The sequence below is a fragment of the Leguminivora glycinivorella genome, chromosome 14 (assembly GCF_023078275.1).
Source record: "Leguminivora glycinivorella isolate SPB_JAAS2020 chromosome 14, LegGlyc_1.1, whole genome shotgun sequence".
NCBI classification, from domain to species: domain Eukaryota; kingdom Metazoa; phylum Arthropoda; class Insecta; order Lepidoptera; family Tortricidae; genus Leguminivora; species Leguminivora glycinivorella.
In genome coordinates, this window is record NC_062984.1 from 13,484,117 (window position 1) to 13,508,815 (window position 24,699).

The window sequence follows — 24,699 nt, forward strand, 5'->3', positions numbered from 1 at the left end:
ATTGGCGGTTGACAAATTAGTAAGGTGCATTAGAGTAATTCCGAATGACAGAAATGTTCAGATAATTCCGAAAGGGGAATCTTGATATGACGGAAATAATGGTGATTTCTATGCGACTTTCCTAATTAGACGACTTTCGGAATTGCCCTAATGTACCTTACTTTTTGAGTTTGTGAGGATGGATGTTCACTTTCGTGATAAAACGATTGATCGGATTTGAATTTAATAAGTTACAAAATTAATCAGTCGTATAAACGTAATACGTCAAATTCCGCGGGATATCCCTAATGTATGCTTAATCATGGACACCCTAAAGAAAGAGATGCAAGACCGGCGTGACGTAATTCAAGGTCAAATTTTCTGGCTTCAACGTAATGTTCGGCACGCAATATCCATGGTATATAATATTCTTGTGTGTCATTCATGAACTTTTATCGAAACCACCACAGATAGCTTAGGTATATCTCCTCAAATCAACCTCAAATGACCAAAGATGAGGTTCGATTACTACTCTAAATTATAAACCCTTTGCATGAAGGTTTTGCTATGCTTTGTATTTTTTACTGGTTTAAACGCGGAACAGTTTACTTGACGTAACTTTCATATGGTGACATTTGTCATCAGATAAAAAATCACAAAATTTGTATTTATATTTTGATAACACAAACATGTTTTACCGTTTAAAATAAGGTAGCTTGATATACAATACCTTTTGTTTTAATTGAGATAATATTTGTATAGTTGGTAAAATTGATGAGTTGTTTGTAGTAGTGCCTGAGATGATTGGGACAGGCAGTGCGGAGAATGCTGCGGCCGAAGCACTAGCCACCGCTCCAGTCGAGCAGGTACAGGAGCTGGAAACGGACCTAGAGGCCAACATGGTATTAGCTTTTTTCTTTAAGTTACTGGGCCATAAGTATGGGCCGGAGAGACATTGAAGTTGTCGATAACGTTTCGATAGCACATGATCGTATGTCGCCGCTAGACTGACTACCCGTCCTTAATACAATTAGAAAAATATATGAGATCTAGGTCACGGCACATCTCCGACACTGGCGATCAAATGTATGAAAAAGGCGCGTTCCTAGCACACATTCTAACCTCGTGTAGGTGAACGCGTACATTACGCGTACCATGCTTGTATGAGTGAGATATGACAGGTTGACTGTTCGCGTTTTTGACAGGCGGTAACTGTGGCTGGTAACCGAGAGGGGGTGGGCGGCGCTTTCAGCGGGAAACGGGAGTGGCCATACTGTACGAGTAGTACTCTTTATTATACTGTGGTCACGGCGAAATACTGTCGCGCCTAGCACATCCCTGCAAGATAGAAAATGTTTTTGTAAATGGCATAAGTCAAAGACAGAATGGTAAGGTCATTCTTATCCAATAAACTAAATGGCACTACAAACTACTTATTAGGTAGCTCGTCCGCTCTTTTGCAGACTGTCACATAAAAAAATCCTATCACAAAACAAACACGCGGCGCCAGCAGATTCTTTAAAAATAGGTACATCACCTAGGACACATTTACTTTCGCAAATTAATTAATAAAAATTGGATGAACATGTAACTACGTAGTGTATTTCTCAATATTTCACAGAAAATAACTGTAGAAGACGAAGACGTAGCCAGGTCAGAAGCCACATTTCGCTACACCATAACCAACATCAGTCAGCTCAAAGAACAAGTACTGTCCCCGCCATGCTTCGTGCGGTGTCTGCCATGGAAGATCCTGGCTATGGTGCGTCTCACCACGACCCCGGATCGACAGCAACAGAAGGCACTGGGAGTGTTTCTTCAGTGTAACGGAGAGAGTGACTCGCCAGGCTGGTCGTGTTATGGTCTCGGAGAACTGAAGCTGCTTACTTACAAGCCTGATAAGGAACACTTATGTAGAAAGCTGCATCACATGTATCACTGGTGAGATTAGTGATTTAATTATTGAAAAATACATCGATGTTTTAAATAATCTGCAAGCTTTCGTATACTTACTAGCTTTTGCCCGCAGTTGCGCTCGCGTTAAATTCGAAAATGGCGGAATACAAACGACCTTTCCGCTTTCGGGAAGTGGGGGGGGGGGGTCAGAAAGAAACAAAAATTAGCCTACTCACTCTCCATCCCTGCAACTAAATATCTCCACATAAAAAAACATCACATCAATTCGTCGCTTCGTTTTGCCGTCAAAGACGGACAAACAAACAGACACCCACACTTTCCCATTTATAATATTATATCAGGCCCCGTAGCCGAATGGCATTTCTCCGACGCCAAACGAAAGCGATACGCCGCTGGCTCTGTCGCGCCAATACGCAAGCGCGATAGAGATAGATATCTACTAGCGCTTCGTTTCGTGAGCGTTTCGTGAGCGATTGTGCCATTCGGCTAGCCACCCAGTACGGATACTTAAGGTCAGATGCCTCTTCTAGGGCTGAGTGATTTTGACGTTACAAAATCGTTGGAAACTTATCTTAGCCTGACTCTATTAACATTTACAGCAAAGAAGATGACTGGGGCTTTGGACACTTCGTTTCATGGAAAGAATTAATGAATCCGGACAACGGCTTCGTAAAAGACGACTCCATCACAATAGAAGCTCACGTGATCGCGGAAGCCCCTCACGGCGTGTCATGGGATTCCAAAAAACATACCGGCTACATTGGTAAGAAACTACACGCCGGATATGTAGGTAAATATTATGGTAATTTTCTCCATCATTGGGGTCATGGTAACCGCCGATCGAACTTACCTAAATATTCAGTCCTATGTGGGATTTAGGTATAATAATTTTGCTTTAAATAAATTCCTATCTCATGTGCAAAGTGCGGTATGCCTTAGGCACTGGTCCCACGGCGAGCTAGTAAGCTTTGAGCTATCGGCTATAAAAACGAACAAAATATAAGCACTCCCGTGCAAATAAGAGACACGGCGATATTGATAGCTCACCGTTAGGCTAGGAACTATAAACATCGCCGTGTCTCTTTTATTTATGCGGCAGTGATTAGCTTTTCTTCGTTTTTATAGCCGATAGCTCATACTTAGTTTACTAGCTCGCGGTGGCACCAGCGTCTTAAGGAATGCACATTGCACAGGTTTTAATGCTTGGGCTTGTAAAGTATACTACCCATAAAAAATGCCGATATATGCATTTCCGTAAAACATTCAACGGGTTATTTTCCAAGTTTCCAATTTGCCTAGTATCTGAGGAAAATGAGGCGTACCTGGTGTTGTAGGCGAATGGCATTTCTGTTACGCGAAACGAAAACGAAACGCCGCGAAAGGTAGTCTGGCTCTGTCGCACAAAACGCGAGAGCGATAGAGATATATATCTACGAGCTTTTCGTTTCGTCAGCGTTTCGTGAGCGTTTGTGCCATTCGGCTACGTACCCAGGCCCCGTAGTCGAATGGCATTTCTCCGACGCCAAACGAAAGCGATACGCCGCTGGCTCTGTCGCGCCGATACGCAAGCGCGATAGAGATAGATATCTACTAGCGCTTCGTTTCGTGAGCGTTTCGTGAGCGATTGTGCCATTCGGCTAGCCACCCTGGCCCCGTAGCCGCATGGCATTTCTGCGACGCGAAACGAAAACGAAACGCCGCGAAAGGTAGTCTGTCGCGCCAATACGCAAGAGCGATAGAGATAGATATCTACGAGCGTTTCGTTTCGTGAGCGATTGTGCATTCGGCTACGCACGCTTGTCTACTAAATACCCAACCGCAGTTTAAAGAAATGTTTTTCATAAAAATTATATTTACGATTGGCGAAAAATCGTAAAACATACTTACCTTCTATCGGAAACGTATTATTTTCCAGGATTGAAAAACCAAGGCGCGACCTGTTACATGAATTCATTATTACAAACCCTTTTCTTCACGAACGTCCTTCGCAAGGCCGTGTACAAGATCCCGACGACGGGAGATGACAGTTCCTGTTCCGTGGCATTCGCTCTCCAACGGGTGTTCTACGACCTGCAGTTCTCTGATAAACCTGTTGCGACTAAAAAACTAACCAAGAGTTTCGGTTGGGAAACGCTGGATTCATTTATGCAACATGATGTCCAAGAATTTCTTCGGGTATTATATATCCTTCTGGTTTATAAAATACTAGCTTTTGCCCACGGCTTCGCTCGCGTTAGAAAGAGACAAAACGTAGCCTATGTCACTCTCACTCTCTATCCCTTCAACTATATCCACTTAAAAAATCACGTCAATTCGTCGCTCCGTTTTGCCGTGAAGGACGGACAAACAAACAAACAGACACACTTTCCCTTTTATAATATTAGTATGGATTGCAGTTTTATGCTGTAAATTATGTAAGAGTAGTTGCGACATTTTAGCCTTTCTTTTTAGGATCTCTAGCTAGCCAGCCTACGTATAGTTTCCAAGTGTTTGTACAAGAAACATGTATTTATACACTACTCTGACCGATTTTATTTAGCTATTGCCAGCGGCTTCGTCTCACGTTCAATTCGAAAATTGCGGAATGCTCCATACAAACTTCCACCCCTCATTTTAGCAAAGTAGGGGGGTTAGAAAGAGACAAAAAGTAGCCTATGTCACTCTCCATCCCTTCAACTATCTACGCTTAAAAAATCACGTCAATTCGTCGTTCCGTTTTGCCGTGAAAGATGGACAAACAAACAGACAAACACACTTTCCCATTTATAATATTAGTATGGATCCTTAAAGTAGAAGAATGGTGACAAATTGGACTTAATCTTAAAACCGTTTAAAATTTCAGGTATTACTAGATAAGTTAGAAAATAAGATGAAAACGACAGTAGTTGAGGGAACCGTACCGAAATTATTTGAAGGGAAAATGACGTCTTTTATCAAATGCAAAAACGTCAACTGCACGAGCACGCGCGTCGAAAGTTTCTACGACATTCAACTTTGTGTTAAGGGGAAGAGCAACAGTAAGTTTTCTAAAATGCAATATCTTGAGGAAAGTTTAGAAATTTTAACTACTTGAAGTCAAGAACGTTCAAAGTTTTTAGTTTCCTTCGAGTAAATTAAATTTATGCCGTAAATTAAAATGAAAGTAATGATTTATTTTTCTAATGTGAAATTATGGTCAAGCTATGTGTCTAGTATGTGTGTGTATCGTGTTAAATACTAATGTATATATTTTATTCTAAGAGGCGATTATTACGGACTAGCTTAACAGTTTAGTTTCTGCTTAGTCAAGTGAGTGTTTGCCGTGTTTGTTAAAAGTTTTCAAGTCCGGCCAAAGGCAAACATTGCTTACCGACTGTTGTCTTTGTCAACACCCTGGGTAAACTACTTTTCCGCCACTATCGTCTACATTCGATCCCCTATCGTTTAGGCGTAGAGAGATACTTGTATAAAAACAATTACGTACCGTCACCTGCAATAATATGTTACTTTTCGAAGGCCGCAAAAATATGTGTCACGCTCGCTCTTGTGGCAAATAGCCGCCTTTACACAGTCGCTCTATCGCGCGCGGAGCGTACGGACAGCGCGCGGTTAAGCCTGCGCGCGCGATTGTGTGTTGTTAGTTTTTAAGGTTCACGTTCTTTCGCGCGTGCTTGCGTGTCAAAGTTTTTGTGAACGGAAATAGCGTGCGCGATAGTCCGCGTTATTATTGTTTATTGTAATTAATAGTATAGATTTGTATAGAGCAGCAATTAAACCACTAATTCTTTAGTCCACGAGCGTATGTCCGCCATGTTGCGCGCGCGAATGAACGTACGTGTAAAGACCTCAACCTCGCGATTGCGCGCCCGCTCCAGCGCACGCAATCGCGCGGTCTTTCCTTTCTCCTCCCGACGGCTTTACACGCGCATTCTTTCACACGCGCTTGCTGTATCACGCGCGATAGAGCGTCTGTATAAAGGCGGCTAATGAGATATATTTGCACCCTTCGCAAGCAAAGATGTTAGCTGCGCTGCGGCCAACTGCAATTTATTACACATTGAACGGAAATGTGTTTACGTACTTGACTTTTTTTTAGTCTACGAGTCGTTCAAAGACTACATCAGCACGGAACTGCTGGATGGCGACAATAAATACGACGCGGGTGAGCACGGGCTGCAGGAGGCGGAGAAGGGCGTGCGTTTCGACGTGTTCCCGCCCGTGCTGCACCTGCACCTCATGCGGTTCCAGTACGACCCGCTCACGGACGCTTCTGTCAAGTTTAATGATAGGTAATACGTGTTTGCCGAGCAATCGTGAATTTCCTCCCGCGGACGCTCCGGCTGTGGAATGAGCTCCCTGCTAAGTGCTAAGGTATTCCCGATGAACTACAGTATGGGGTTCTTCAACGTTCTTCGGCAACGCGCATGTGACACCCCTTGAGTTGCAGGCGTCCATAGGTTACGGCGATGCGGACCGTATACCTGTTTGCCACCGACGTGGTATAAAAAAAAATACAGCCAAAGTTAGCACAAAAAGACGTCTTAACTTATTTCCGATAGTGCCACGAACTATTTTCAATCCTATGGCATAGCAAGTAAATTTAATACTTTCAAGTAAGACACAATTCACGGCATTTGTGACGTAAAGCATTCAGCGGGTTTACCTTTGGAAGACATGAACAATGTTCACAGGTTCGATTTCTACGAGGAGATCAACTTGGACCCGTACCTGCAAGAGACTCCGCCGTCACCGGCGCACTACACGCTGCACGCCGTGCTCGTGCACTCTGGAGACAACCACGGCGGGCACTACGTCGTCTTCATCAACCCTAAGGGAGACGGCAAGGTACGCCTTGTAATTTTATCTGTAGTGGTAGTTGAGAGCCACGCTAGACCCAGTCATAAAAGAGTTATAGAATATATTGGATCCCACATATTACACGACCCTTCTCTTTACAGACTCTACGCAAAATGTTTATTTGATTTTGTTTTTCAGTGGTGCAAGTTCGACGATGACGTGGTCTCTCGTTGTACCAAGCGGGAGGCCATCGAGTACAACTTTGGAGGCAAAGAGGACGCACCGCATCTAGCGCGCCGCGCCACCAGTGCATACATGCTCATCTACATACAGTTCAGTATACTACGAGTATCTTTAGCATATAGACTTACTAGCTTTTGCCTGCGGCTTTGCTCGCGTTAGGAAGAGACAAAAAGTAGCATATGTCACCCTCCATCCCCCTTCAAATCACTCTGTTTCTGTTTCTGTCACGTCGCTCTGTTTTGCCGTGAAAGATGGACAAACAAACAGACACACACTTTCCCATTTACAATATTACTTAGTATGGATATTGACTGGGATTATTATCATCACTCCCTTGCCCTTTTCCCATTATTTGGAGTCGGCGCATCAGATCATCTTCCTCCATTCTTCTTTATCAGCTGTCATTTCCATACTAATACCTTTCACTCTTATATCATTGTGCACACATTCCATCCATCATTTCTTAGATTTTCCACTACCATTGTATCCATCCGCCTTCATATTTACCACTGGTTTTATAACATTGCTTAATTTATATAGACTGGGACATAGACTAGGGTTGCCACCCGTACTTTAATATAAAGTATTGTAATGTATTTTAGATGTTTGTACTTTATATAGAACGTGATTCCTTTTTTGTCTCGCTCTTGAAGCAGCCGTCGGGCATGAGAGGAGCGTTAAGTTCGGATCCTACTAACTGCGCCATATAACCAGTTTAGATACTCAAGTTAAAACAATCACAGATTTGAGAACTTCGTACATTTCCATAACTAATTACTCGTATGGTACAAGGTTTGATAGGATAGGCGCGTTAGTCATGTGATATGGTTAATTGATCAGGTCATCATGGTGCGTTCCAATAAATAAATAATACTAACTATAAACACTATGAATTCATTATCGCGTAGGTGGCTTAAACCCGGGTTTAGTAGACTGTGGGTATTTTTCGGATACCATTATCCACCATCTTGAGAACATAGTAAGTTGTGTACAGTCGAGTTCATAAATATGTGTACATTTTGTCACCTGCAACGAGTTTAGATGAAGAAATGTATGTATGTTAACTATGTTATGACTCTCGACTGTACATATACATTTTTTTTATCTTCCGGCCGGAAAGTAATGATGTGCAAGTTGCGGAAACTTTCCAAAAAAATCTTAAATTTCATGAAAAATTCACGAAACTTTCACAAAAACTAAAGGGAATTAAAATGTATGAGATGGAAAGTTTCCATCCATACAATTATCCATACAAAGTATAGAAAGTTTTCGAAGTTTTCCTATGTGAAAATTTCAGAATTTTGGAAACTTTCCGTCGGCACATTAGTACCGGTAAGCGTCAAATTTCAGGCCGCTGTGCTGAGCCAAGTTACCGCTGCTCTGTCGAACAGAAAAATAGTATACACACCTACGCCAGTCAATAAGAAAGCGTCAGATTACCTCTGTTCCACCTCGGCCGATAATCACATGTAATCTGAGACACTTACGTACTTTACTGGCCTAGTATTTACTATGTAATCTACTATTATTTAAAACTCTGAAACAATGCCTAATCTCACTCACTGCCTATCCGATTATATTCCCATTTAGTTGTAAAAATCGCCCGTCGATTGGCAATCGTATATAACCGTGATAACGGATATGATTGATGACCGTTCTGATTGAACCACAGACTAGCCTCACATAGAGACCGCAATAAATGCCTCTGTAAAACTGACCGCTGTTGCTGTCTCGTTTTATTAATAGTACATTGGGTCACAGTATAATAAAGAGTACTATCGTACAGTATGGCCACTTCCGCTCCCCGCTGAAAGTGCCGCCCACCCCCTCTCGGTTACCTCACAGTTACCGCCTGTCAAAAACACGAACAGTCGACCTGTCATATTTCACTCATACAAGCATAGTACGCGTTCACCTACACGAGCTAAGACTGTGTGCCAGGAATGCGCCTCTTTCAATATATTTGATCGCCAGTGTCCGAGGTGTGATTGGGTATTAAGGGCGGAAAGTGAAGTATTACGAACGAGAGGCTGTTCGAAGCCCGACTCCGAAGGTAAGGTATAATCCTTCAGCCGTCCGTGATATACACACTGTATATCATCACACTCGCGAAGTAATAACAACATTTTAAACTAAATGTATTGAAATACCCACGATGACATTTCAAATATTCGTCCGCCATCTTGAAATTTTTGACAGGTCGTGGAAGGCTCTACCCAGGTATTCACTTTACCTAAGAAATTAATCCTGTGACATATTCTCTAAAAACTGTTGACAGCGTAAAATGTAGATAATATTCTATGGCTTCGTGTTAGCTACACCGTGGTGGCAGAACATTGTAGTAAAATAATCGTAATTATTGTGTACTAGCTTTTGCCCGCGGCTTTGCTCGCGTTAGAAAGAGACAAAAATAAGTCTTGACAAAATCAGGTCACTTACAAAATCATGCCAATTTGCCGCTTCGTTTTGCCGTGAAAAACGGACAAACAAACATACACAAACACTTTCCCATTTGTAATATTAGTACGGATTTCATGCCTGTGTTCATGCTTTGTCTGAAAAGTGATCTGTGTACTGAACTAATGCCCTGCGTGCGTCCAGCATCCAGAGCTCAAAACAGAACGGCAAAAACGTTTCGAGTACTGACACGATATTACAGCTTGTCTGTTTTACTAATGCTTTGATACATTTCATTTATATTTTCTATAATATAAATATTCAAGAAAGGTAACTTCTTTAAAACACCGCATTCCATAAATACCTTTTGACTTCTAAGGTGACGAACCCAATCATGGACAGTTTAAGAAAAAAATTCGCCAGTTTTTGATATTTCACTGATAAATGTAAAAATTCTACCGCCAAGCGTGTTAAATCTTGAATGTCCTATCCTTCTTCTACATTTCAAGCGTATTGCAGAATAGATACTCCTATTGGTTTCTTCATAGTTAACAAATTAAAACTAGGTGTTTTTTCTCCAATTATGGACGGCAGTTCTCCAGTAATGGATCCCCCATTATGGACAGTGAAATAAGTTTAAAATTTTACTTTTAAAGCCAACTGATACGCAATGAGTCAATCTTATACACCATAAATACAATTAGTTTGGGTTATTTTAACATAGGATTGTTTCTTGTAAATTTTGGTTTTGTAAATTGTTCCTTGTCCATCATAGGAGGTAGGCAGTTTTTCGGGTCCAGTAATGGACACTTGCAAAATTACGTCATTTCTTTATATCTTTGGAGCAACAAACTAGTATGTTTTATACCTTATCTCATGCTTAATGCAGTAAGTAAAACGCATTCAAGATTATACCGTGCGTTATTTTTTTATTATTTTATACATGAACTCATCTCTCTTAGCAACATTAGTAAGAATTCGTCTTGATATTTTTTTCAGTAAACTGGTGATATTTATCTTGTCTCCAAATCCTTCAGAAATAACCGAATTAATTGAAACTTCAAAATTAAACAGCTCTACAACTCTAGTTTATGGTACATAGCCGTCAATTTTTAGAAACTTATTTTAGATACTTATTTTTAAGGATTTGTGTTTTTTTGTCCATAATGGCATCACCGTCCATTATGGGGTATTTTACCTTACTTACCTCATAATATTTCGTAAAACAACCTTTAAATGATTTGTCACTAACCGTCATGCAGGCCGTTAGAGACAAATCAATAATTCACCTATTTGACTGTATCAATAATCATTATTTCATTTATTATCAGAAAAAGGTACATTTAACACGTGTCCCACAAAACGGTTTACACAGTTTGACTGTGGGTGTGGGATCAGAGTCTCTTCGCTAATAACTAAGAATAAAATTACACATCATTTTTTTCATTCATGAAGACCCCTAATCTAGTTCGTAATTTCGTACTATTAATGTGGTCGTCACCGTGAATAATAATTATGATCTATCAGGCCAATTTTTCCTTATACTGATATATTTAAGACATCTAAAATTATGTCAACCTGACATTGCCCGCCTTGCTCGCGCCAGCACAAGTACGGGCAACCACATAGAAAAAGCATATCATGATTTATATGTCTTAAAGATATCAGTTGTAAGTATTGGCCTGTGTTGAATACTCCACATACGCCGCCTTAATTACATCTCAATATCCCGGTCAAACAGTTATAAAATTAAATTCGGTATTCATCGTTGCCGGTGAGGTAGGTAAAGGTGAATGTGTGCCGCGCGCTGCTCGCGGGCCTGCCGCGATGACGTCACGATCGCCCGCCGCCCGCGCGTCTCCCGTGCGTATGTCGAGTACTCAACAGCCTGTAAATGTGTTATTTTGTCCTCAGGACGTCCCAGCTGAAATACGTGCTTCAGGACGTCTCCGAGTCCGACATTCCGGCCGACCTGTGCGAGCGAATCAACGACGAGATGCGATACGAGATGGTAAGAACATGTAAATATCGATTTACCGCTTGCAATCCATTATTTTTATTTTTTTTCGAACGGATAAGCATTAAGCTTTACGCTTTCAGGCGGCAGAAAAGTAAAATGCAGGAAAGTCAAATCTGACACATCAGTCAGTTCAGCAAAGTACTACGCGAGGATTTTCAACGCACTAAAACAGTTCTTCACTTTGCAGGCCCTAGCTGGCTCAAAGTATAAAGGCAGATAGTGAAGTCGTCAAGTTTTTTAAATGTAGCGAACCTATATTTTATAAAAGTTTACAATACTTGGAATGTTTGCTGAAACTGTGCAGTCTACTGAACTTGTAAAATTTGAATGTAGGTTATTATAAATGTACGTATTATTTACCGTGTCTGTTGTTACTATTTTTGTATTGTTGGTAATAAAATTTGTTGCACCATTATGTGTTAAAGCCTTTTAGTATATATTTAAATATAAATATATCCCTATACTTATTTACCATTTCAGTGCGCGTAGCCGAATGCAACAACGCTCACGATAATATCTCTTTCGTAGCTATCTATCTCTATCGCTCTTGCGTATTGGCGCGACAAAGCCAGACTACCTTTCTGCGGCGTTTCGATTTCGTTTTGCGTCGCAGAAATTCCATTCGGCTACGGGACCAGGGTGGCTAGCCGAATGGCACAATCGCTCACGAAACGCTCACGAAACGAAGCGCTAGTAGATATCTATCTCTATCGCGCTTGCGTATTGGCGCGACAGAGACAGCGGCGTATCGCTTTCGTTTGGCGTCGGAGAAATGCCATTCGGCTACGGGGCCAGGTCCGTCTGCCATTTATCATAAAACTGCCAGGGGGTGTGCCCTACTTTTTATCATACCTACTCAAAAGTCAATCACCTACATTCAATCAACTCACGCCTACTTTGGTAATATTCTAGTGGGTACATACCATCTGTCAATAGATCAACCCCAGAATCCTAAACAATCATAAGCGTCGTTTGGCATACTTAATGCTTAATGCTACGGTATACGCATGAAAGCGTACAGAATGGGCACAAAATATCAATGCCTGTCACGTATGTCGGCGGACCCTTGATGGGAAAGCCATCTGTCCCTCCCACGCGACCTATTCAACCCATTTTAATACTCTTTCATATTTGCTAACGTTATACGATATTTAAATATCTTCTATTCGCCTGTAATATGAGCAGACTATTTGTTCACACCACACGTTTGTCGGGAACTGAAGCGATTCTTGCATAAAAGTCCTTAGACGGACTGCATTCTAACTGAGACTTGTAAGTGCATAGCGAAAACGTCGCAGATAAAGTATGTAATTTTGGGTTGTAACCAGTAACCGTTTAGGGCACTTTTCTCTTTCATCATACACTAAATGTAATTTCCCCATGACATTAGTGTCGCTTAACTTCAAACTTGGGAAATCCATTATGCTATAAGGTTGATTAAATCTTTCTAGTCAATATTATATTTTTATATAGTCAACTTTAAAGAATGGATTTACCCAAGTTTGAAGTTAAGCGACACATTTACACTAAACGTATTTGGGCCATTATTTTAAACACAGTTAGTTTTATTTTCCTACTATAATACCCACGATCTGTAGAAAGAAGTTTAGGGTTGTGAAGCTCAATTAAGTGGGGGTAGTTCGAAAAACTCGTACAGCTAGAAGATGTTGATGTCAACTTCAGCCAGTCTGCTCCGAGACCACGGGGACAATGCCGTCCTTAAAACGTCGGAGGTTGGTGCTTAAAACATAGTAATACGCGATTAAGTCTCGTTTGCACTTTTAAATATGTGTAAAAATCGTGAAAGTTTAAATCAGTGTGACCTGTATAAGTATATTTTTATTTTTTCAGTGATGTTCGTCCCACTGCTGGACCCAGGGTGGCTAGCCGAATGGCACAATCGCTCACGAAACGCTCACGAAACGAAGCGCTAGTAGATATCTATCTCTATCGCGCTTGCGTATTGGCGCGACAGAGCCAGCGGCGTATCGCTTTCGTTTGGCGTCGGAGAAATGCCATTCGGCTACGGGGCCAGGCCTCCCTCGAGTGAAAGGGTTCGGGCTATAGTCCCCATGCTAGCTCAATGCTTCCCATACACCTTTGAATTTCTTCGCAGATGTACCTACACAGGTTTCCTCACGATGTTTTCCATCACCGAAAAGCGAATGGTAAATATCAAATTATATTTCGTATATAAGTTCCGGAAAGTACCTAGACTATTAGTCAGATATGTTAGAGCTAGTGTACCTAAGTAGATAAAAGCCAATCCCTGAATACCTGACGCGAATCATAATATTCATAATCACAGTACCTAACCTTATTATAGTCTGCAACCTCGGTAAAACCTCCGCCATTCTTGCTTCTCATCAGTGTCCGTGGTCCCGCGGGAGAACATTGTTTAGAGCTCTTAGGAGGATAGATTCCCCTTACAAGTTTCCCTATTTTTCTCTCCGTATGTCGACATTATGGAAAGTATTTTTACACAAATTCATACATTTTAGTCGCAGCCATGATACTTTGGTTTGACTTTTTTCGAATTTTTATTTTATATGAGAAAAACTTTGTATGAAAGCAATTTTTCTTATTGTTACACTAATCAAAAACTGGTAAAAAACATCGAAGTCAGTGGATAACTATGATTAAACTCTTCAGCCAAACACCGGATTCCGACAAATCAGAAGGATCAACCCGTACAAATATGTCTGCCATTTTTACGGGGGAAAGTGCACACAGTCTGGTTTTACACTCACTGCATAGAAAACAAAGGAATAAGCTTGGCTAGAGGGGAAATGGTGCACAAGCCGATTCCCTTCAGTGTTACTTGAAGCACTGATGAATATGTGTAGTCATCAAATTGTGTAATAACCATGATACAAAATTTAAATTTTGAAAAAAAAACCCAACACAGTGGACCGATTTCCATCAAACATGGCTAAGAACACTCCCGGCTAATTAAATTTTTAAACAAAAAAAACTAAATCTATCCATCCATTCGGGAGCTACGATGCCACAGTCAGATACGTCAAACTTATAACACACCGTCGTTTTTGCATCGGAGGTTAAAAAAAACATATCCAGGGAGGAAAATGGGGCCTACTTTTGTATGAAAAATCGTCTCTGGGCGGTCACCCCCTTTTCTCTTAATTGTACCCGCCGCTTGTTATGAATTTTAAAACGCGTAAACAAGACGTGTGATGCGCAGACTTCAGACTTCCCTGGGCGACTGGTTATGTTATGAACAGAGAGTCTACAACGAGTTGACTTTTTAGAATACGTTAGGTACTTAATATCGTAAACTGCATGAAAAAAATATTCATTGTATGGAGAAAGTTAACCCCTCGTATGCTTAGACACGAATCCGTGCGTGGGAATTTCAAACTATTGTTTTAAATGTCAAGGTCACTTTTCAATGATCAAAATTGACAGGCTGCATACGAGGGGTTAATAACCCCCAAACGGCTACTAGAGTCATAAATTAACTAAATTTTCAGTGACGTTTATGCTAGCAAGTCAGAGTAGCTACGTACGTAGCCAAATACACAAACGCTTTCCATAATAATTACCGTTACATCTTCTTCTTTATCCTCTCCTGATCCCGACTGCTTTTCGATCGACATCAACGATTGTCATTTAGCCGAAATCGGTCGGCAGGTCCCCACAGAAAACCAGCGATCACTTGCCGCTTTGTCGCGATATTATGTTGAGTGGGTCCGATTTTAACGTCTTTAGTTTTTTATGGCTGTATTTTTGTATTCACTTATAAACTATATTGAGCAACTTATTCTAACTTCAAAAAATTCATGGTTGTGGCAGGGTTATGCGGAGATTGGATGGGGCACAGACAAAGTGAATTGAGATAGGCTATACGAGTAATTGCAGATAAGATTTTAGATGTGTGTCAGTGCATTTTGAGTGCATACATTCGCTTCAGATAGTTCTGCCAATTTGATCCAATTATTCCCATCGCACTCGCTCGTTAACGGTGTTATTACATACCTGCATACTGATACGCAATGAGTTATTTTACCGCCCTAGGTCGGTAAAGTGAATACCTGGGTGGGGCCTTCCACGACTTGTCAAAAAATACAAGATGGCAGACGAATGTTCGAAATGTCAGCGTACGTATTTCAATACATTTCGTTTAAAATTTGGTTATTACTTCGCGAGTGTGATGAAAAACATTGTGTAGGTATATCACGGGCGGCTGATTGATTACAAACTCGAATTATTAAAGCCCTCCGCCTTCGTAGTTGGGCTTCGAACAGCCTCTCGTTCATAATCCTTCACTTTCCGCCCTTATTGTGCCTGAGCTCTAAGTTCACATTTTTGACACATTTGTTTTGAAGTAAGTATGTTGCGATGTGGCTAAGACGTATCGTTTGCCAAATCTAGCGATTATTTACGAATTTAAAAATAAAAATGAATGATAAATGACATAATAATAATAAGTAAATCCTGCGTGATAAATTAATATCGTAAAATACTCACTAACGAAGAACCGCTAAAATGTAACATGTGTTAGATTATGTTTAAAGTAAGCGATATATTGTTTTTAAGTACTTGATTTTTTTTAATACTATTACAGGATTTTAAAATTTCATTAGGTCGCGCCAGTTTACGTTTTGGGGGCGCTGTCATGTGTCAAAAATGTGAACTTACAGCTCCGGGGCAATAATACACAATGTACTATTATGACATATGTGGAAAACTCATACAATGAAAACTTCAATACATGTAACAAACCTGACTCTCAATCAAAGAGTAAATTCGTTGACGCTCCATAAGTTCCATAACGTATCGTTGATCTCTTTATATTGCTTTTATATGTATATTGGTGCGACAGAGCCACGGAGTGTCAACGATTGTAACGTACTTTTGGCTAGGGGCTGGTCATTCATAATGCATAATCACCTGAATCCTTGCAATAAACTAGGTCTGGCTTAATTAGTATAACGTCCTAAGTTCTCGGAAGGCCTTTGATAAATTATTATTCATATTATCAAACGGCCTTGAATATTGGGTCCTTACTAGAAGGCATGTTAATATCACCTTTGAGTGAGGTCTACTGGGTACGTGCCGAATGGCACAAACGCTCACGAAACGAAACGCTCGTAGATATCTATCTCTATCGCTCTTGCGTATTGGCGCGACAGAGCCAAACTACCTTTCGCGGCGTTTAGTTTTCGTTTCGCGTCGGAGAAATGCCATTCGGCTACGGGGCCTGGTTGTTTTGATTACCTAATACCAGTTAGATATAGCCTGAGGGTGAAATTATATTTCTTAAGAGGGAGGGAATACTTTACCAACAAAAACAATGACAATAGTCGATGACAAACAAGTTACGACCCGCCTGATAGGACCCGCAAGCAAGCTTCGTAGGCTATGGACGCGAGCAATGCCAGATGTGCTACATGCACGTTACCGACCCTAAGTGCGTTTTCACATTATCCGATCCGATGTCGGATACATACATACATACATACAATCACGCCTGTTTCCCAGAGGGGTAGGCAGAGATCACGGATTTCCATTTACTACGATCCTGACAAACCACTTTCGCTTCACACACTTTCATAACGTTTCTCATACACGCTCGTTGGTTTCGAGTACTTCTGACATGGCCTTTTTGCAATATTTACCCGATTTGATCAAGAAAAGTTCGCCTAGGTCTTCCACTTCCAACTGACCCTTCCACTCTTTTCTTCCACTCTCTCCGATGTCGGATGTCGGACCGATATCCCATTACAGGCGCCATCTTGTATTTTTTGCATTTAAATCCTTCCGACGTCCGATATCGGATCGGATAATATGAAAACGGACTAACACTCCGACACCCTCATTGGACTCTGTCAAACTTGCTCAACGCAATTACCGGCAAGAACGGAACACCACTTGACCACTTTCTATCGTGGACAGTTTTTAATGTTCCACACATCGCGAGCCACGTTGCGAGGGAATGTCCTAGCGAGGCAAACGACTAATGTAGATGTACCTCGAGTGCATGCGAGTTTTCCTTGGTCGAACTACCAGCCTGCGTTAAACGTTGAACTAGACGAACTTTTAAAATCACATTACTCCGATAGTAGGACTGACCGGATTTGAAAAGTCCTCATAGTCCGATCAATCGAGCCAACAGGAAAAAAAATATTCGTATTCCGATTGATCGGACTAGTCAATAGGACCATGCGACCTAACGCCGTTTTCACATAATCCGATCCGATATCGGATGTTGGAAGGATTTCCATAGAAAAAATCCAAGATGGCGCCTGTAATGTATGGGATATCGGTCCGACATCCGATATCGGATCGGATAATGTGAAAACGCACAAAGGGTTGCTGTGTAGACATTATTTGTTATGCGTTTAAGAAAAGTAGGTAACCTACGGTAACCTTAAAGTCCTTAAACTTAATTATCACTTGACGCGCGAGCTAAAGCTCATTAAAAACTAGCTTGTAACCCGATACTGTTTTCAGTTAGTTAGGCTGGAATTTTAAACAGCGTTCAGCTTGAGCCATAAATCGCCCTGACACGTGATAAATTAGGCGCTATCCGGTGTCCGCGCACAAAATATCAAACCAGCTTATTTATCGCCGGTTCATTTCAGCGACAAACCGCTACCATTAAATATAGTGGCCGTTGCAATTGACTACGGATCTGGGTGCACTCGATGCCACTTGTTATCCTTGACAGATGAATTATTTTATCAGCTACTATAAGGACTCGAAAGTAATAATGTGAAAGTTGCGGAAACCTTAAAAAAAATTAAATTTAAGAATTGGGAAGTTTCAATCACCGTACAAAATAAGGATTTTTTTTCTGTGTATGATACGAGCCAGATTTTACCATAAATGGATTGAAATCTCAATATCCCACATGTTAGATATCTAAGCCATCCCTTTTCCAAACAAATAGACAAAGTAAATCATAGACGATGGTTACAAATACGCCGCCTCTGTCTTCGGTCTTTTTGTCCCTATAATGAAACGTCTAGGCGGTTCCCATCAGTCTTCGAGTACATCATACGCCAGCCAGTATAAACTAGGTCTCCGATTGTATATAGTTGTTATAGATCTCGACGTCACAAGTACACTGGTCCTCATGAAACGTTACGCATAGATAGCAATGAACAACAGCCGGATGACGCATCAATCAGGCTAATCCAATCACAGGGAGTCGAATCAAAAATAATGACGTTACTCGAGCGAGTTGAACATTTCTCATTTCTTTTCAGTTTTTACGTCTTATTTGAAGACAGTTCGCGAATGATTACGTTCTTCGTAAGTCATTCGTAAGCCCGAATGTCAATTGAAAAAATTGCTAATAATTTGATACAGTCGATTTCTATTAATATCTACACGCTTACGCAAACAGAAATATCTGAACGCGCTTTATAATGCTCAAAATATGAGTCTTGTTCAAATATTTTTCTATTCGTATTTTGTGTAGATGTAAATGGACTCGAATGCACTCCTAAGTGCATTCGAGTCCATTTACATCTACACAAAATACCCTATAGTATACCCTACAGTATAGTACAGTACAGTATAGTATACCCTAGTATACTTATAGTTCCGGATAGCATCTTACATTCAACTAATCACGGATTTGGGTTAGGTACTTATTTAAAAGTCACATATAGGTCGAACGCGATTAATTAACATTATTTTACCTTTTTTCCAACATTTCGGCCATGGTTGCACTGGCCGCGGTCGCGGAAGACTCTGGTTCGGAAGTTCGGGTTACTTACCAAAAGTTACATAAATTTTCCATGGCGTTTACAATATCGAGTAACGTATTCCAAAACGTCAAAAACTCATAGTAACCCCCTACCGGGAATCAAATATGCTTTTTACCTTTTATTTAGCCATAAAACACAAAAGTTTGCAAACCTACTCGATCCACTGCAAACTCACCCATCCCGAATATTGAACTCGAGTTGAAAACTGCAGCGCTAGTTATACTTATAGCTAGAACAATATGCAAATAAAACTAGACCTCGAAAAAAAACGGTTAAGTCTCTCCGGACGGCAATTACCGGGAGTCCCGACGGCGTAATCCGGACGACGAAAAACTCTTCCTAATTAATAGTACAGCTTCAGGATTAATTAGTGCCGATCTCCAGCCACTCTTTATTATTTGAATTCAGCCGGCTAACAAACCTATCATTACAGCTGTAGTCGGAAAAGTTAAACTCTCCACGCGGACCCTTAGTGCGGCTTTTCGTGCCTCAGAATGAGCATAATTATCTAAGTTTTGCGCTGGCTACGCTATGCAAGACAGTTTAGCCTTTTCTTTGCCTAAGAAAGTTGCACGATTAATTCAAAACTTTATTGCATTGCACCAAGTTGCATTAGTAATTACAATCCACTTCTTGTTTAAGAATTATTAATTGACCTAACTTTAGCCCGCTACGGGGAAAGGAGATATCGGCAAAGTTACTAGGTACTTGAAACTCATGCTTAGGACTAGGGATGTACCGACTAGTGATTTGGCCGACTAGGCCGACTACCGACTAGTCGGCGCTTGGGTGGCCGATTAGTCGGCCGACTAGTCGGCTAGTCGGCCAGAACATAATTATCAACTAATTTTACCAGAATTTTTGAAATGTCATTTTTTGGGTTCTATCGCGCTTTTCATATTTTGTTCAGGTTCAAATGTCAATAATAGTTATACAAATTAATAATATTTTCCATTTTTAGGGTTCCGTAGTCAACTAGGAACTAGGGATGTACCGACTAGTCGCCGACTAGTCGGGAAAGCCGACTATCCGGCCACATTTATAGTCGGCGATTAGTCGGCGACTAGTCGGCAAAAAGGGCCGATTAGTCGGCACTTCATTAGTGATAGAAAAACAGTACAAAATTAAATTACCATCTGAAAATTATGGTTGTATTATGTAACTATTCGTAATTCCTTTTTTTTGTCAAAATAGCAAATATCTGTATTTATCACAGAAATAAATATCCTACCTAGGATTATCGACTTCATAGGCAGGATCACTACCCACTAAGCCGAGCCGGTTGTCAAAAATGGAAAATGTATACATATAAATATTGTCATGAACCTTTGAACTTGTAAAAAATCATGAATAGCGCGTTCTAAGGACCAAAAATGACATTCAAAATGTGAATTTAGTCGAAAATTATGTTTTGGCCGACTAGCCGACTAGTCGGCCGACTAATCGGCCACCCAAGCGCCGACTAGTCGGTAGTCGGCCTAGTCGGCCAAATCAATAGTCGGTACATCCCTACTAGGAACCCTTATAGTTTCGCCATGTCTGTCTGTCCGTCCGTCCGTCCGTCCGTCCGTCCGTCCGCGGATAATCTCAGTAACCGTAAGCACTAGAAAGTTGAAATTTGGTACCAATATGTATATCAATCACGCCAACAAAGTGCAAAAATAAAAAATGGAAAAAAATGTTTTATTAGGGTACCCCCCCTACATGTAAAGTGGGGGCTGATATTTTTTTCATTCCAACCCCAACGTGTGATATATTGTTGGATAGGTATTTAAAAATAAATAAGGGTTTACTAAAATCGTTTTTAGGGTTCCGTAGTCAACTAGGAACCCTTATAGTTTCACCATGTCTGTCTGTCCGTCCGTCCGTCTGTCCGTCCGTCCGTCCGTCCGTCCGTCCGTCCGTCCGTCCGCGGATAATCTCAGTAACCGTTAGCACTAGAAAGCTGAAATTTGGTACCAATACGTATATCAATCACGCCAACAAAGTGCAAAAATAAAAAAGGAAAAATATGTTTTATTAGGGTACCCCCCCTACATGTAAAGTGGGGGCTGATATTTTTTTTCGTTCCAACCCCAACGTGTGATATATTGTTGGATAGGTATTTAAAAATGAATAAGGGTTTACTAAGATCATTTTTTGGTAATATTAATATTTTCGGAAATAATCGCTCCTAAATGAAAAAAAAGTGCGTCCCCCCCCTCTAACTTTTGAACCATATGTTTAAAAAATATGAAAAAAATCACAAAAGTAGAACTTTATAAAGACTTTCTAGGAAAATTATTTTGAACTTGATAGGTTTAGTAGTTTTTGAGAAAAATACGGAAAACTACGGAACCCTACACTGAGCGTGGTCCGACACGCTCTTGGCCGGTTTTTTGATAATATTAATATTTTCGGAAATAATCGCTCCTAAAGGAAAAAAAGTGCGTCCCCCCCCCCTCTAACTTTTGAACCATATGTTTAAAAAATATGAAAAAAATCACAAAAGTAGAACTTTATAAAGACTTTCTAGGAAAATTGTTTTGAACTTGATAGGTTCAGTAGTTTTTGAGAAAAATACGAAAAACTACGGAACCCTACACTGAGCGTGGCCCGACACGCTCTTGGCCGGTTTTTTTTAGCTTAAAATAGATAGTGGTCCTGCCTATGAAACCGATAGTCTTAGGTAGGTCATTAATGACTGTGAATACCTACGTACATAATACGACCAGGGGCGGCTCACTCCGCGTTTCTATCGCCACGCTGCAAGTACATGCTTGCGGCCGCGAGTTCGCGGCCTAATGGGGGGTGGCGCGCGTTCTCACGAAACGCACTTTCGCACGTTCTATTGTTAGTTTACGTCGCGAGTTTTTTTTAAGGTTCTTATGCGATGTCCGCTTATGGAATGGATAATAATGCTTAGTTAAATAGATATCATGAATAAAATAAACACCATAGGACATTTTTACACAGATCTACTATTAATAAGTACCCCGGAAAGGTTCAATAAGGCTTGTGATGTTGGAACTTAAACAAAAATATATAAATACTATAGATATACCTAGAAAGTACCCAAGACTTGAATATAATAGTATAACATTTTATCTGAGTATTAATTCGTTTTAATCCATAGGCAACCCTATCGCCGGACGCCGCGCACGTGCGGCTCGTTTCTTTGTTAGAATTTTGTAGGCATTTAAAAAGGCGGCATGTCGTGAACATCAAAGCAGTGGGCCTTCTGTAGGTACTTGTATTATTATATATTCTGTGATACGACCATAAATCATCCGATAATTTGTTTTTGTACTATTTTCGTATCATTTATCAAGTGCCGACTAATCGGCCTTTTTTGCCGACTAGTCGCCGACTAATCGCCGACTACAAATGTGGCCGGATAGTCGGCTTTCCCGACTAGTCGGCGACTAGTCGGTACATCCCTACTTAGGACTCAAGGGGCTGGCAGCCAATGTTGATGGGGATATAACAGTTTCGGGAAAGCCTGTCTGTTGTCTAAATACTATCAAATCCGCCCTTCATTTATAATCTCCTGAAATTATTATTAATTAATGTTATATATAACTGTACAAGTGTATTAGGTATATTAGACAGTAGGGTGCATTGGGATAATTTCGAAAGTCACATCAAAATCAATTTTTTTTCCATCATACGAGTATCAAGATTCCCCTTTCGGAATTACCCGAGCATTTTTGTGCTTCTAAATTACCCCAATAACTTTTCAGACTTTTTACGTAATAATTTTTCAGAATACTTAGTTAAGTATTTTCTATGACTTCTTGGCCAAATAAATCGTATAAAGTACTAGCTTTTGCCCGCGGCTTCGCTCGCGTTAGAAAGAGACAAAAATAGCCTATCTCACTCTTCTGAAAGACGGACAAACAAACAGACACACACTCTTTCCCATTTATAATATTAGTAAGTTTAATTATGGATAAACCATTTACAAGCTTTCATTGGGTAATATGACTATAAAAGGATTTTTACCAAGTTCTATCCACACCATTATCCGGTTCCAATATAATTATAATACCGGAAAAACATCCCGAATAGGACCTCAGCTTTTCCCTCCCACGAAACGAGAAACTTTCATAATGATAATTGGACCCTGGAAGCTAATCAGTTCTATCCCAAAAGAATCAAGTTATACCTTCAAGGTAGGCAAGGCTTTTTCCTACTATAGACTTCTTAATAACACTAGACCGTACATCCCTTTGAAAAGCACGAAAACCAAAGTGGAAAACTGGACACTAGATGTCACAAGTGTTGCGACTTGCGACATAGAAATTGAGCATTTTTCAACGTGTTCAATTGTACAGTCAAACAATTTGAATACTATGCAAATCGTCACTACTTTTAAAAAAAACTTGTATCTTCGTCTGTCAATGAAAAGAAAATTGTAGTAAGTATGTATGGAATGCATATAGACTAACTGCGTTTTAACTTTGAGGAGAAGCATGAGATACGAGTTTTTTTAAAAGTAGTGACGAAATGTAGAACTCAGTCTCATTGACACCATGCAATTATTTGCAATAGAAGTCCCTTCCCTATTCTAATTGGTTGACGTACCTACTCCGTATATATATGCAAACACATTTCGTCGTTATGTCAAACAAAAATGTGGTACAGTCAGCCAAGAAAGTGGTTTACCACTTTTCAACTCTATTTCATACACATGAGGTTGAAAAGTGGTAAACCACTTTTTTGGCTGACTGTACATATTACTTAAGCACGTCACATATATCTAAAGCTTTAAGTTCAGATATCACTAAAGGATCTCCTAAGTCCTTTATAAATTCAAATTCAGCAAAGAGGGTGCCGAATGTTATCAGGGCTTCCGTTTAGGAGTTACACTTAATGAAGCTTCCCAGAGGAGTAATGTTTCCATTAGAAACGATTACCCTGAATAGAAACTTCGAGAGCCGCCGAACACCCAACTATTATAGCTATTTAAACCCGCTAAGGGTATTGAATAGCTTCGCGATTGTTCCGATTTCATCCGTATTGTTGGAGATTGACTTCAGTCCATTTAGTTTGCGATTAAACGAAATACATAGTATTAGATTGTGCATACAGAGTAGTTCCAAACCGGAACGTCATTGCCGAAACTAAAACCGAGAAGGTTCGATTCCGACAGTTTTTTATAAGTACCGAAACCTTTGAAACCGCAAATCATGTCATTTGGTAATTTTGATATTTGCCAGTCGCTTTTCGGTGAAGGTTCTTATTCCAATAAGGTCTAGTTTACCCACCGGGTTGGAAGGTCAGATCGCAGTCGCTTTCGTAAAGACTACTGCCTACGCCAAATCTTGGGATTAGTTGTCAAAACGGACCCCAGGCTTCCATGAGCCGTGGAAAATGCCGGGAGTTATCCTTCCTCCTTGCGTTAGCAAGGAGGATGATGATGATGACCTTTTAAACCGCAACCGAAAGCTAAACTTCAATAGGACTCGGATTTACTTAGGTAAGTGTATACAACGTATGTGTTCGAAAAACTGCGGGGCACTTCTGGATGAGATTAGGACCGGGATAAGTGGCGTACATGAAGGGAGGCCTATGCTCAGCAGTGGGCGATTAATGGCTGAAATGATGATGATGATGATGATGTATGTACAAAGGAAAATAAGGAAG

The 24,699-nt window shown here is 40.5% G+C and overlaps 1 protein-coding gene across 7 annotated transcripts; it reads left to right on the forward strand.

The window, feature by feature from the left end:
- Positions 1-622: 622 nt before the first annotated feature.
- LOC125233521 (ubiquitin carboxyl-terminal hydrolase 7-like) lies at positions 623-11,747 on the forward strand. Of its 7 annotated transcripts, none has more exons than XM_048139566.1 (11): positions 623-690; positions 769-881; positions 1,601-1,920; positions 2,496-2,686; positions 3,812-4,071; positions 4,739-4,913; positions 5,972-6,164; positions 6,567-6,720; positions 6,871-7,004; positions 11,227-11,333; positions 11,413-11,747. In XM_048139566.1, the coding sequence occupies exons 2-11, from the start codon at positions 780-782 to the stop codon at positions 11,550-11,552; spliced, it is 1,776 nt and encodes a 591-aa protein (XP_047995523.1). In that variant the 5' UTR covers positions 623-690; positions 769-779; the 3' UTR covers positions 11,553-11,747. The 7 variants fall into 7 exon arrangements, with proteins under 7 accessions (XP_047995523.1, XP_047995527.1, XP_047995526.1 ...); XM_048139570.1 differs by having other exon boundaries at positions 11,227-11,323; positions 11,520-11,747; XM_048139569.1 differs by having other exon boundaries at positions 2,496-2,659.
- The last annotated feature ends 12,952 nt before the right edge of the window (positions 11,748-24,699 follow it).